Consider the following 12,781-nt stretch of genomic DNA (forward strand, 5'->3'; position numbering starts at 1 on the left):
ACTGAAATGAGCAAACCAGATTTTAATGATCAATTAAAGGGAAAAATATGCCCTCATTCCCCCTTTTTAAAAAATCAACAACAATAAAACCCAACAAAACTACTAATAAGTTGTCTTTTCAGGGTTGTGCTTGATTTGATTAAAGGTTAATCCATGTGTTATGTAACATGAGTGAACATGAATTATCCAGACAATTAATGGTACTGTTTAGCTATTTCGCCCCAAACAGTTTTAATCAACATTCAGCTCTTGGCAAGACAGACTGCTCTTAAGACTCTCCGGGTTATCAGAAATGAACTAGAATAGATTCCCCACTCCCTTTTATCTGGTTGCTGGCTAGAAATCTATCTTGTAACATAACATGAGATAGGTTCAAGAGGTTTATAAAAATGTCAGATGCAAAACATGTGAAACTTAAATGCTGAAAAAATATATTTAAACAATACTAAATTTATGACTTCTTGGTTTGGTATGTTGGCAATGGCAGACTGAAAGGAGAGAAGAGAACATTTATATTATAAACCAACTGATGTGGCAAGACACTGCCTTGGTGTGCTTTTGTTATTATTACTAATGGGTGTATGCTTGGATAAGAGTTTGTCCCTCAGAGCCCACTGACTTCTGACTCTCCCTAGAGCAAAGAGATATAATCCTGGGTTTAGTATTCTGTTTTCATTTTTAGAAGCGCAGTTTTGATTTATTTTAAAGAGGGTTCGGAAATGCAGGTCATACATGAAATGGACGCTGCAGCTGCAAGCACATTCATCCCATGGGACACAGTGGGACTTATTTCTGAGTAAATATTGCAGTCTGCTCCCATTCCATCCAAACTGTACAAGGATTAAGGTACAGTCCAACTCCAGAGGGCAATATCAGGGCTTAAGCCTGTGATGGAATCACCGCTGCAACCAGAGTCCCACTGCTCACACTGGCTGAGGAAGAAACTCTCTCTCTGGCCCTGAATGGGGTAACTGTGCCTCTGAAGGACCAGGTGCGCAGCCTGGGAGTCATTTGGACTCACAGCTGTCCATGGAGGTGCAGGTCAATTCTGTGTCCAGGGCAGCTGCTTACCAGCTCCGTCTGGTACGCAGGCTGAGACCCTACCTGCCTGCGGACTGTCTTGCCAGAGTGGTGCATGCTCTGGTTATCTCCCGCTTGGACTACTGCAATGCGCTCTATGTGGGGCTACCTTTGAAGGTGACCTGGAAACTACAACTAATCCAGAATGCGGCAGCTAGACTGGTGACGCGGAGCGGCCGCTGAGACCACATAACACCAGTATTGAAAGACCTACATCGGCTTCCAGTACGTTTCAGAGCACAATTCAATGTGTTGGTGCTGATCTTTAAAGCCCTAAATGGCCTTGGCCCAGTATACCTGAAAGAGCATCTCCACCCCCCATCGTTTTGCCCAGACACTCAGGTCCAGCGCCAAGGGCCTTCTAGCGGTTCCCTCACTGTGAGAAGCGAAGTTACAGGGAACCAGGAAGAGGGCCTTCTCAGTAGTGGCGCCCACCTTTTGGAATGCCCTCCCAGTAAACAACTATCTGACTTTTAGAAGACATCTAAAAGGAAGTTGAGGGAAGCTTTTAATATATGATGAATTATTGTATTTTAATATTTTGCTGGAAGCCGCCCAGAGTGGCAAGGGAAACCCAGCCAGATGAGTGAGGTATAAATAAATTATCATCATCATCATCATCATCATCATCTCTCTCTGTGTTTGATGTGCATGAAGGCTGGGGTTTGGGGATCTCTTTGCCCTGACTGCCATTCCGGGCAGTTTAGTTTAGAGCATTTATATCTCACTTTGTCTTTGGGAATAAAAAAATCAGAGGAATTAAGTCAAAATGTGCATAACGCAACCATTAATGTATTTTCAATCTTTTGTTGGAAGCTGCCCAGAGTGGCTGGGGAAACCCAGCCAGATGGGCGGGATATAAATAATAAATTATTATTGTTATTGTTATTATTATTATTATTATTATTATTATTATTATTGGATTGGAAGCAGAGAAAATGACAAAGCAAAAACTATGGGTTAACTAAATTTGGTGCTAAACGCATATTTAGCAGTCATATTTCATTTCCATTATTCTTTGTTGTATACCGTATCGTGAAATTTTTTAAATACGCACATACATATTGCAGCATTTAACCCATTCTTCCCTCATCATGGCATGAAGAAAACGCCCCTTTTCTAAGCTGCTATTGTCCCTAGAATTAAACTTCTTCTTAGCTGCAGTGGGCTTCCAGTGTCCCTGGAAAATGACAAAGCAGGTCCTGCCTTCACCTTGACAAATTCTAGTAGAGCGTCTATCCAAAACAATTAAAGCAATAACAGGGAAGGGAAGGGATGTTTACTGTGCCGTAGTGAAATTGGCAAGTGGAAATGGCTCCTGTTGATTCAAACTTTAAGAATATCTCAGTATGGCATGTACTTTCCAAAGCTGAAATTTCAAAGCTGAGAGGAAGAAAAAGGTATCTGTATCTGAATCTCGGTTATCTCTGGGGAGCGTCAAATAAAAAGTGAGTGTTGTAGCAATTATGGGCCTGGCAGCATAGCACACATGAGTGAGTAATCATATACATAGACTGTCAGTGCATTAGCCTCACATGAACTGAATATCTATATATTTGACTGTATGATAACGTCCTCCTTTCCCAGAACAACTTGTACAAGAATGTGTACAGAACTGCAGCCAGCGAGATCTTAGGATCAGATCCTGGTGCTTAAAGAAAGTAACCGGCCATAAATTGTTAATATTGGAAGGGATTGGACAGAACACTCCCTTGTATCTCTTCTCACCCAAGCAGAAGAAAACTCTCGATTGATCTTTATCAGCCCATGTTCCCATGCTCCCTTGGTGAAATCTGGCAGCCGCTTAGCACATGAGCTACTATTGGGGAGTACCAGAGGGAAATGTGGGAACAGCCTCTTCCAGCTAGGTCTCTCTAAACTTTCTGGCTAGGAACTTTCCCTTCTTGAACTTTGGTAGTTTGAGCTGCGAGCTGTTGACAGCTTATGATGATTTCAGATGCAAAGATTTGTGTGGGATGGAGGGATGTCATTGAGACGGGCAAGTTCTGTGATTTTGGAAGGGGCCATTCTCTTACTGGAGAGAATCACATAAGAGAATTAGATCTCATGAGAGCAACATATCCCCGCGGATGTGTGTGAGTTTATGCAGCTTTAGAAGTTGGCTCTGCCTGCAATCCAAATTCTTTTCTGACCAGGGCAGCACCCATGTTTCCTGTTCCCTTATGGCTTGTGGTGTGTGATTGAAGGACTGGATACTTCTTGCAAGATGGGTCCTGCATTCTCTCTGCTCCAGTGGGCCACTTTGACACATGGTCACCGGCAGCTGAGGCCAATAGGGTTGTCCTCACTTCCAATCAGCAAGCCTCCTTTGTAACAGATGGTAAGGCAATAAACAACTATTTTACTTTTAAAAGGCAGCTGAAGGTGGCCCTGTTTAGGGAAGTTTTTAATGTCTGACGCTGTATTGTTTTTAATATTCGGTTGGAAGCCGCCCAGAGTGGTTGGGGAAACCCAGCCAGATGGGTGGGGTATATATAGAATATTATTATTATTATTATTATTATTATTATTATTATTATTATTATGGCTCATATGTTAAGAGTACTATGGGCTTGATTGATTGATTGCACCATACTTATAAGGTACCTTGGTGACCAGTATTATTGAAAGGCTATCTGGAAATGTGATCGATAGACAGACATGCTATCATATTTGCATTTGTCTTCTTTTAAATCAAGGACAGGGAACCTGTAGACCTCCAGATGTTGTCAGACTGCATCACCCCCAACCAGCATTGGCATCCGTGATGCTGGAAGTGTAGCCTGATCATGGGGGAGAAAACAACAACTGGAGGGCCTATACTTGTTTTAAATGGAATTTGGGGTTGTGATTCAAGGACCGGATCCCCGCTTGGGGAATGAAGACACGTGGACACAGAATATAAGGTTAATGGGCAAGAAAAGGCCACAACTTTATTGATTACAGCATGTGAGAAGGTATTGGCTTTGGCATTGGACCACGGACAATTTGACTCCACCCACTCGAAGAGGGGTGAGTCTGATGAGGGGTTATCCATCGTGGAAGATGGGGAGCGAATGGTGGGGAGAGCTGGCACGGCCGCATTTGAGCGGCTAAACCACGCCCCCTCAGTGCTACCCGATTGGGTGCCCAACTGGGGGGCGTGGCGCACCAGCGACGGTGAGAGGGCAGGGGGCCAAACGCCTCCTGCGTGACGCGGGAATCATCTCCCGGTCACAACCCCTCCCCTCCGGAAGGAGGAGAGGCTTTCCTACTCTTCTTTGTTGTCTGATAAACTCTAACTGTCCGATTTGAACAACACATGATAAGGAGCAGAAGCAGGTAAAAGAGAGGAGAGGGAAGCTGGGTTGAATTAAGAGCAAATGTAGTTTATACAGCTGTTTGCTCTTTTGGCAACTCACGCTCTTTCCAGTTTCCAGCATATTAAATAAAGAAACTCCCCTGGCCTTTCAGATTGGAAAATCATTTGCTGAGATGGAAATCAGTGGAGTGATTGGCTTACTGAACTGGCAACCATAAAGAGAATAGTGCCAAGTGAACTGTAAACTAGAGAGCCCACTCACTGAAGTGGCTTTTGCTCAACAGTATCTGTAGAGCAGCTCAGGGCACGGACATATTAACACTCATATTGAACCACTGAGCTGGGGCTTAATAGCTCATATTGATCTTCTATAAACACCGTAAAATAAATTCATTTCTGCACTGGGCATATTATCTAGTTTAATGGGCATGCTACATCATAAGCCTTCTAGTAGCTTACTAGGTGGGGTTAGTGCATGGAATGACCTCGCTTGCTTGACCTCGTGCTGTGCATTGTAAAAGACAGGGGAAACTGTGGCCTCCAGTTATTATTGGACTACAACTCCCATCTTCCCTGCTGGTGGGGGCTGATGGGAGTTGGAGTACAACAACTTCTGAAGGGCCAGAGATTCCCAGGGCTCGCAGACTAAAAGGCATCTACTCTAACAGACATGTCTACTACCTCTTAATTTCATTAGAGTTGAATTTACCTTGTAAATTGCCCTACTCAACCCTGGTTACAAACCCATTCTGTATACAGTGGTACCTTGGGTTACATACGCTTCAGGTTACATATGCTTTAGGTTACAGACTCCGCTAACCCAGAAATAGTACCTCAGGTTAAGAACTTTGCTTCAGGATGAAAACAGAAATCGTGTTCCGGCGGTGCGGCGGCAGCAGGAGGCTCCATTAGCTAAAGTGGTGCTTCAGGTTAAGAACAATTTCAGGTTAAGAACAGACCTCCGGAACAAATTAAGTACTTAACCCGAGGTACCACTGTATTGTTTTTACAAAACAGAGCTTGGTTTGTTTGTTTATTTTCCTGCCTAGTGGACTTGCACCACAATACTTTCAAAAAAGGAAGAAAAAGGTATGAATGCAAATTGTTTGGTACAGCAGTAAAGGAGATTCACAAAATACTGTGTTAGTTAAAGGTCATCAGGCCAAGCTGTATTCAGTCCTCATTCTGTGGCTCAGTTGGATGAGATCTCCTCAATAAGCTGCAAATCACCTTTAACTTAATGACATTTAAAGAAGGTAAACGGTGAAAGCTGTCTCAAATGCATTTTAGTGCTTTCCCTCCTTTCTCCATCCCTCCATCTGAATGTGAACAAAAGCTGCCCAATAGTGCCAGTGACCTTTGCTTTCAATCCAAAAGTTTGTTTATTACAGGAACCCCAGGGGTTGGAAGTAGTAGAAGAAGAAAAAGCCAAGATTATGCAAGGATATGTTTCTGTGTGTATATATAGAGAGACAGAGAAACTCACTGGCTTTTAAGTGTTATTAGCAAGGAAACCTTCTAGATCAGTGTTTCCCAAGCTTGGTTCTCCAGCTGTGTCCTGTTAGCTATGGATGGTGGGAGTTGTAGTCCCAAAAGAGCTGGAGAGCAAAGTTTGGGAAACACTGTTTTAGATTGATATGTTGAGGGAAAGGAGGTTAGAACGATCCAGTTCTTTCCACTCACCCCACATTGCAATGATTTTTGCCAAGGATATACAGTCATACCTCTGGTTGCGTTTGCTTCATGTTGTGGATTTTCAGGTTGCGAACGTGGCAAACCCCGGAAGTGTATACTTCCGAGTTTTGCTGCGCGTGCACACACAGAAGCGATCTGCACGCTTCGCACATGCGTAGAAGCGCTCTATCATACTTTGTGCATGTGCAGTAGCGGCGCTCTACGTATGGCCTTTCGGGGTGCAAACAGCACCCCGAAACGGATCATGTTTGTAAGTAGAGGTACCACTGTATTTTGTGCATGAGTCATAGAACAGTAGTTGGAAGGGACCCTGAGGGTCATCTAGTCCAGCCCCTGTAATGGAGGGATCTCAGCACATCGTTCCCCATCCAATTTGAAACCATACCAGTGTCAGCACCCGGAGGTTGAAAGGCCAGCTGGCTAGGCCCCAGCTGGACCGTCTCCCTCTCAGCCTTTACACTGGAGATCCATTGACCTCTGGCTCCAACGTAAATCAGTGACTCAAGCCTACTGCCTTGAACACACAGTATGTCGTAGTGTAAACTGCACAACAGAAGAGGCTGAGGCTGTGGATGCAAACTATATAATATATAATATACATTTTAGGGTTTTGAATCAATAGTCAAATAGTGGATCTTATTCTAATTGCCCCAGCTAAAAACCTTGCAACCTTTGCTGTCACCTTCTCTGGTCCATGGGGTCACGAAGAGTCAGATACGACTAAACGACTAAACAACAACAACAACAACTGACAGTTGAAGTGGGAGTCAAAGGAGGATGAAAGGGGTCCATTCTGAATCACACCAGGAGTGGGATGAGACCAGCAGTGCCTCCTATTTGCTGAAAGGCCCTTGTAGATCTCTTGCCAAGAGAAAGGACAGTGTGACCTTCTCTGGGGTTGATTTTCGGTTAAGATGGTGAAAAGGCCAGGCAGCCAGCCGATGGTGGCCTCATTTCCTGTCATGGTGGTTCCTTAGTCTCAGACAGAAGAGAGCGTTTAATGTGTGAAGTAGGAGTTGGAATAGCATGGTGATTGGTCAGTTTTGTTGTTACCACCTCCAATGAGAGTACCCCTAAACATTTTTTTTAAAGAAAAAAGCACTGTGTGTACACACACACACACACACACACATGAGTCTGAAAAGCAAAACTATGTTTACTTTTTGCTTACAGAGTCGACAGAGATAAAGGGTGACCATACTATAAATTGTGCAAAAGTTGCAGACAGATTTTTATTCATTTTATTTATTCCTTAATATCATATTATTCCTTTTCGTTTCTTTTATAATGGGAGAAGGATGTCTAGTTCTACCACATGTGGCCAAAAAGGAAAAAAAAATGTATTTGAAACTCGTGGAGTTCCAGGAACATCAGGTTCCTTACCTCCCGGGATGGTCTCAAAATGGAAGATGAAGTAGCAAAGTACGATGAACAAAATGTTATTTTGAGCACTTGGTTTGTGTTGGCTCTCTCGGCGCAGCCCACCTCTAAACAGTGAGAAGCGATTTGTCATTAAGAAGTAATAGGAGAAGATTATTAACATTAGGACATCCGGACATCTAGGGAAAGTACCTCAGGTTCCTTTTGCTCAGCAGTGGACGTCTTTCAGAACAAAGGCTATAAAGATATCCTGTCCCTTCTTTCGAGTGTTATTTCTAAAAATATATCCTAATTTACTTTGGAACATTCCATCTGGCTATATTAGATGTCGCACAGAGCCCACCTTCGAGCATATTTTAATTGGAGAAAAAAGTTAGGAATTGTTGGGTTTTCTAAAAATGCAATGTTTTCTTAGGATCTGATATTTCAGTGGATGAAATGGTATGCAAATCAGTGCAGAAGGAAATAGCAGTTCCAACACATTTATCTGTGGCTTCCAGGATGAAAAAGAAGCTTGTTTCGTGTCTTAGTCAAAGATGGAATAATAGAGCTGCTTCTCTGTTATATACATTGATTAATTTTGTCCCACTCTCATTTCTGGTCAATGAGATTTTGAAGATTGTTTTCAGAAGCACATTGACAAAATTCTCTTTTTCTACCATCAATGTAGACTAGATATGGTAGAAGGACTTTACCCCATTCTCATTTAAAGGTAGATCTTGTTGGAATTCTGCCTGGGTCAGAGGAATGTGCCACAGCGTAGGCACCGGCAGATATTCCTGTCGACCTCCCCGCGTCTCCACTCTGCTGATAAGCAGGTGAGGTCCCGGCGATTCTTCTCAGATGTGTGAGAGGAACACACCGTTCTTCCTCTCTCCCCTTTGGTGTCCCCCAGGAGGGGAAAGAAGCAGACAGAAAACTATTTACATCCTTTATTTCTGTCTCTCATATCAGTACAGAGAAACATGTCTGCACTCGACAACAGCAAGAAGAAACTCCACCCATGTACTTCCAGTACGGGTCATATGACACACACACTGAGCTAACATCCGGTGCTCAGTACAGAATGAACTGCCCCTTTGTTTCCATGGCAACAGTCACAAACATCCTGTTTGGCTTTCCAGCCACAAGCAGCTGACTGAGCTGCTGGAGCCTTTGCTTGCTGCAGCATTGGTGCTTTATGGTAACATCCTCCCCCTAAAGTATCAATGCGTGCTGCGAGCAAAGCATCATCCAGAGAAGAAAACAAACAGTTGTTATACTTATAACATTCCCCTGTTGTTTCAGTTCCACCCTTGGAACTACCCGCCACTGGTTTAACCAATGTACCTCTCTGGTTGTGTGACTTCACATTACCCTGGTTAACGACTCTCTGTTGTGCCTTTGTCTCTGACTCAGACACAGCTTCAATCTGTCCTTGGTCATTTACAACAGCAACATATGCAAGGTTAGCAAACTCCTTTGAATACCTCTTGGGTGGTACACCCTTTGTTGCTCTCTCAGACCTACGTAAGAGTTTCTGCTCTTCTTTGCTTTCTGGTTCAGCCTCTGAACTCTCTGGAGAACCAGTACTAAGCTTAATCAGTGGTTCATCCTCCTTTTCTGAGGGTCTAGTCATTATTTGAGATTTCCTCTCAATGACTGTGACAACTGAGCTGTCTGAGCTATCAGTGTCATCATCATCAGTACCACTGAACTCAATGAGATCAAACTCATCATCAGAATCATCAGAATCCTCTGTGGGAAAAGTGTGAACAATCACTCTCTCCCGTTCAGGAGCACTCTCTAGAAATTTTGTGAGAATCACCTTACCAGATTCAGACAAAATTACTCTATAGAGACCTTTTTCATAACCCACAAAGATGCCTCTGGCATTCTTTACCCCACTTGGAGCTTCTGTTCTCACATGAGACCCGAAAACCTTGAAATAGGCAACAGAAGGTTTTCTATTAAACAGCTTCTCAAAAGGAGAACATCCCAACTCTGTTGAGACTTTCCTCAACCACACATGAAGATAGGACGCTAAAGATTCGGCCCAATAATCATGTGGTAAATGTGAACTCAGCAATTGCGCATGCATCCCCTTTTGCAATTCTTTGTTCACTCTAACACAGACACATTTCTTCCATGCTTCTTCGGAACTAGCAAGTTTGTGTCTTATCCCTTTCTCATCCAGGAACCTCTGGAAATCCTGTAAAAGAAAAACTGGCTTGTCATCTGTGAAAAGACAATCAATGTTAGCATCATGCATACTTTTAACCTTGTCACAAAACTCCTGAAACTTTTCTAAAGTTTCCTGCGGTTTCTTCATCATATAAACCCAAGAATAATTAGTGTAACAATCAACACACACAAGGTAATATTTTGCACCGCCTCTAGATGGTTCTAGAGGACCAATCACATCAGCATACACCCGCTGAAAAGCTCTGTGGACCTTCTTAGCCACCTTCTTGGTGTCCTCTTTGTTGGTCAGACCTGCAAGAGAAAATTCGTTAGAATCAGAAGTATTACATTTCATGTAATCACTTTGATCAAAAGTCAACAAATACAGTCCATCTTTCTCTTTGGCAGTAAGAAACAGTTCTCCATCTTTGTAGATCTTGCATCTTTTAGCATCATAGTACAGTTTTAGTCCCTTCTTTGCAATCTGCGAAGCACTCAGCAGACTAAATTTAAGTTCTGGAACCAGGTAAACATCGTTTATAGTCAAGTTTTGACTCTCAAGATACACAGTTCCAATTCCGGTCGCTTCCAGTTCTTGACCGTTGGCTTGTTTCACAGTGAAGCTTTGCTTCTTCAACGTCGAAAACAGTTCTCTGTGTGGGCATAGATGTTTCGTGGCGCCCGTATCGATTATGAATGTGTTACCAACATCTGGCGTGGTTCCTTTCGCCATCATAGCCTTTGCAGGTTTCACCTGGCACTTGGTACGGCTTTTGCTTGACGCCTCAGGCTTCGTAGAGCTGTACTTGGCTCCTTTTGACTGTCGTGGCTTCTTACAGTTTCGCTGTAGATGCCCAGTCTGTCCACAATTGTAGCATCGGACGGCACTCAATGCTACGGCATGCTCTCCAGTAGCACTACCAGCAGTGGGAAGATGTGAACTCTGTTCTTGCCTCCCTCTGTCTTTCACTTCCAGTGCAGCAAGTCTGTCGTGTTCGTTCAGGACGACGGCACACACTCTTTCCGCGGTCAGATCCTGAGCAGGTAGCGAACCAAGCTGACTGGCAACAACCTTGTAGGTGCGGCTAAGGCTGTTTATCATCATGAAGCAAAACACCTCCTCCTGTAGACGAAAATTGCGTTCCACCATCTGTTGACGCAGAAACTTCATCTCTGTCAGGTGCGCTTGAACATCTCCATAAGGCGCTAATCTCAGATTGGTCAACTTCTCAAAATACAGCAACGCTGAAGAACCAGCATCTCTCTGATGCGTTGTACGCAGCGCGTTCCAAACCTCTTGCGCAAATTCCAAATGCTGTATATGCACAAGCTGCGAGTCTGACACACACAGAATTATGGCAGTCCTAGCCTTCACATTCTGTGACTCCCAAGCACGCGTTGGTGCTGCTGGGATGGGATTCTCAATCACCCCAAACAGTCTCTGATTCTGCAGCAGGGCCTTCATCTTTACAGACCAAGATGAATAATTGTCATTGGTCAGGAGGGGTGGAAAAGGCAAGCCTCCCCCCTTCTTGGCATCCATTTTGAGTCCTTGCATTGACTCTTAAAACACAAGCCTCTAAAATCCAATAGCTGGCTTGTTTACACTCTTGACACCTGGCAACTCTGACACTGGCTGCGTTGGAAAGTCCCTTCCAGCAGTCCGTGAGGACCTAGTCATAACAAACTTTGTTTTCGCCTCTCTGAAGCATAGTCTGACTGTCCAGCCCTCTCGAGTAACTTTCCATTTCTCCTCTCTGAGGCACAGCCTTCTGAAGGACGTTGCCTTGGCAACAGCGCATTCCTTTCCTCGGACAGGAAACCACAAAAATGCCTGGTATGCAGGCCTCTTCTAAGTTGGAGCTGCTTTCCCACACACGCTCTCCGTGAAGCAGAGAATGAATCATTCTGCATTCACTCTTTTAAGCCCTTAAAAGTCTCATACCTTGAGCATCGGCTTGGCTGTCAGCTTCTGGCTGCAGAGAATCAGCCTCTCAAATCAGGCTTCCATGGAGCAGAGGAGGACCTTTCACCAGCCTCTCATGCAGATGTACGATGGATCGAAGAAAACAGCAACCATCCTCTGCTACCACTGTTGGAATTTTGCCTGGGTCAGAGGAATGTGCCACAGCGTAGGCACCGGCAGATATTCCTGTCGACCTCCCCGCGTCTCCACTCTGCTGATAAGCAGGCGAGGTCCCGGCGATTCTTCTCAGATGTGTGAGAGGAACACACCGTTCTTCCTCTCTCCCCTTTGGTGTCCCCCAGGAGGGGAAAGAAGCAGACAGAAAACTATTTACATCCTTTATTTCTGTCTCTCATATCAGTACAGAGAAACATGTCTGCACTCGACAACAGCAAGAAGAAACTCCACCCATGTACTTCCAGTACGGGTCATATGACACACACACTGAGCTAACATCCGGTGCTCAGTACAGAATGAACTGCCCCTTTGTTTCCATGGCAACAGTCACAAACATCCTGTTTGGCTTTCCAGCCACAAGCAGCTGACTGAGCTGCTGGAGCCTTTGCTTGCTGCAGCATTGGTGCTTTATGGTAACAGATCTATCAAATTTAGACTTTCCAAAAAAACATGAGAACCAAAACACACCCTTCCTTAGACATTTACACTTATCCAGATTTTGTGATGCAGGCCCCAACCAACCAAGATCAACAAAAATGCATCTGTTTGGTAAAGGTATGTGTAAAAATGAACATACATGAAAATGACAAAATCGCATTACATTAGGAGGAATTGCTTGCAAAAATATGTAAACTGCTCAAAAATGCATACCTAAATGTGTTTATTATGAGAAATTCACACTAAATAGTTGAAGAATTTTCACAAGGATTTTTTTATTTTATTTTAAATTTGAAATTGCTGCAGAATTGTGGAAAACTGAATTTAAGGTTGGAAAAATAAGGACTTGAGGAGGATTGAAATTGACAGATCCTTCCATCCCTAATGGTGATGAATGGTCAGGGTCACTGATACTTAGAGAACTTTGTTTCTTTAGCTTCTGTTTGTTTTCAGAAAATTCTGCACCCTCATTCTAAGTAATTCTAAGTAATATTTCTTGGCATCAGCAGGTCAGTGTCCCGTTAATCTTTGAACCATACCCCTGATTACTCAAATGCCCAGCCTCCAGAGAAGCTTACAGA

At 43.7% G+C, this 12,781-nt stretch overlaps 1 protein-coding gene across 1 annotated transcript; it reads right to left on the bottom strand.

Annotated features, from left to right (window-relative positions):
* Window positions 1-8,374: 8,374 nt before the first annotated feature.
* On the bottom strand, window positions 8,375-10,139 carry LOC310699183 (uncharacterized protein). The gene is made up of 2 exons (XM_083486824.1): window positions 8,838-10,139; window positions 8,375-8,801 (listed from the first exon to the last, which is right to left on the bottom strand). Exons 1-2 carry the CDS (start codon window positions 9,972-9,974, stop codon window positions 8,499-8,501), a joined length of 1,440 nt encoding a protein of 479 aa, XP_083342950.1. The 5' UTR covers window positions 9,975-10,139; the 3' UTR covers window positions 8,375-8,498.
* Between the last annotated feature and the right edge of the window lie 2,642 nt (window positions 10,140-12,781).

Source organism: Podarcis liolepis (assembly GCF_965112155.1).
Source record: "Podarcis liolepis genome assembly, chromosome: 2".
Taxonomy (NCBI): Eukaryota; Metazoa; Chordata; class Lepidosauria; order Squamata; family Lacertidae; genus Podarcis; species Podarcis liolepis.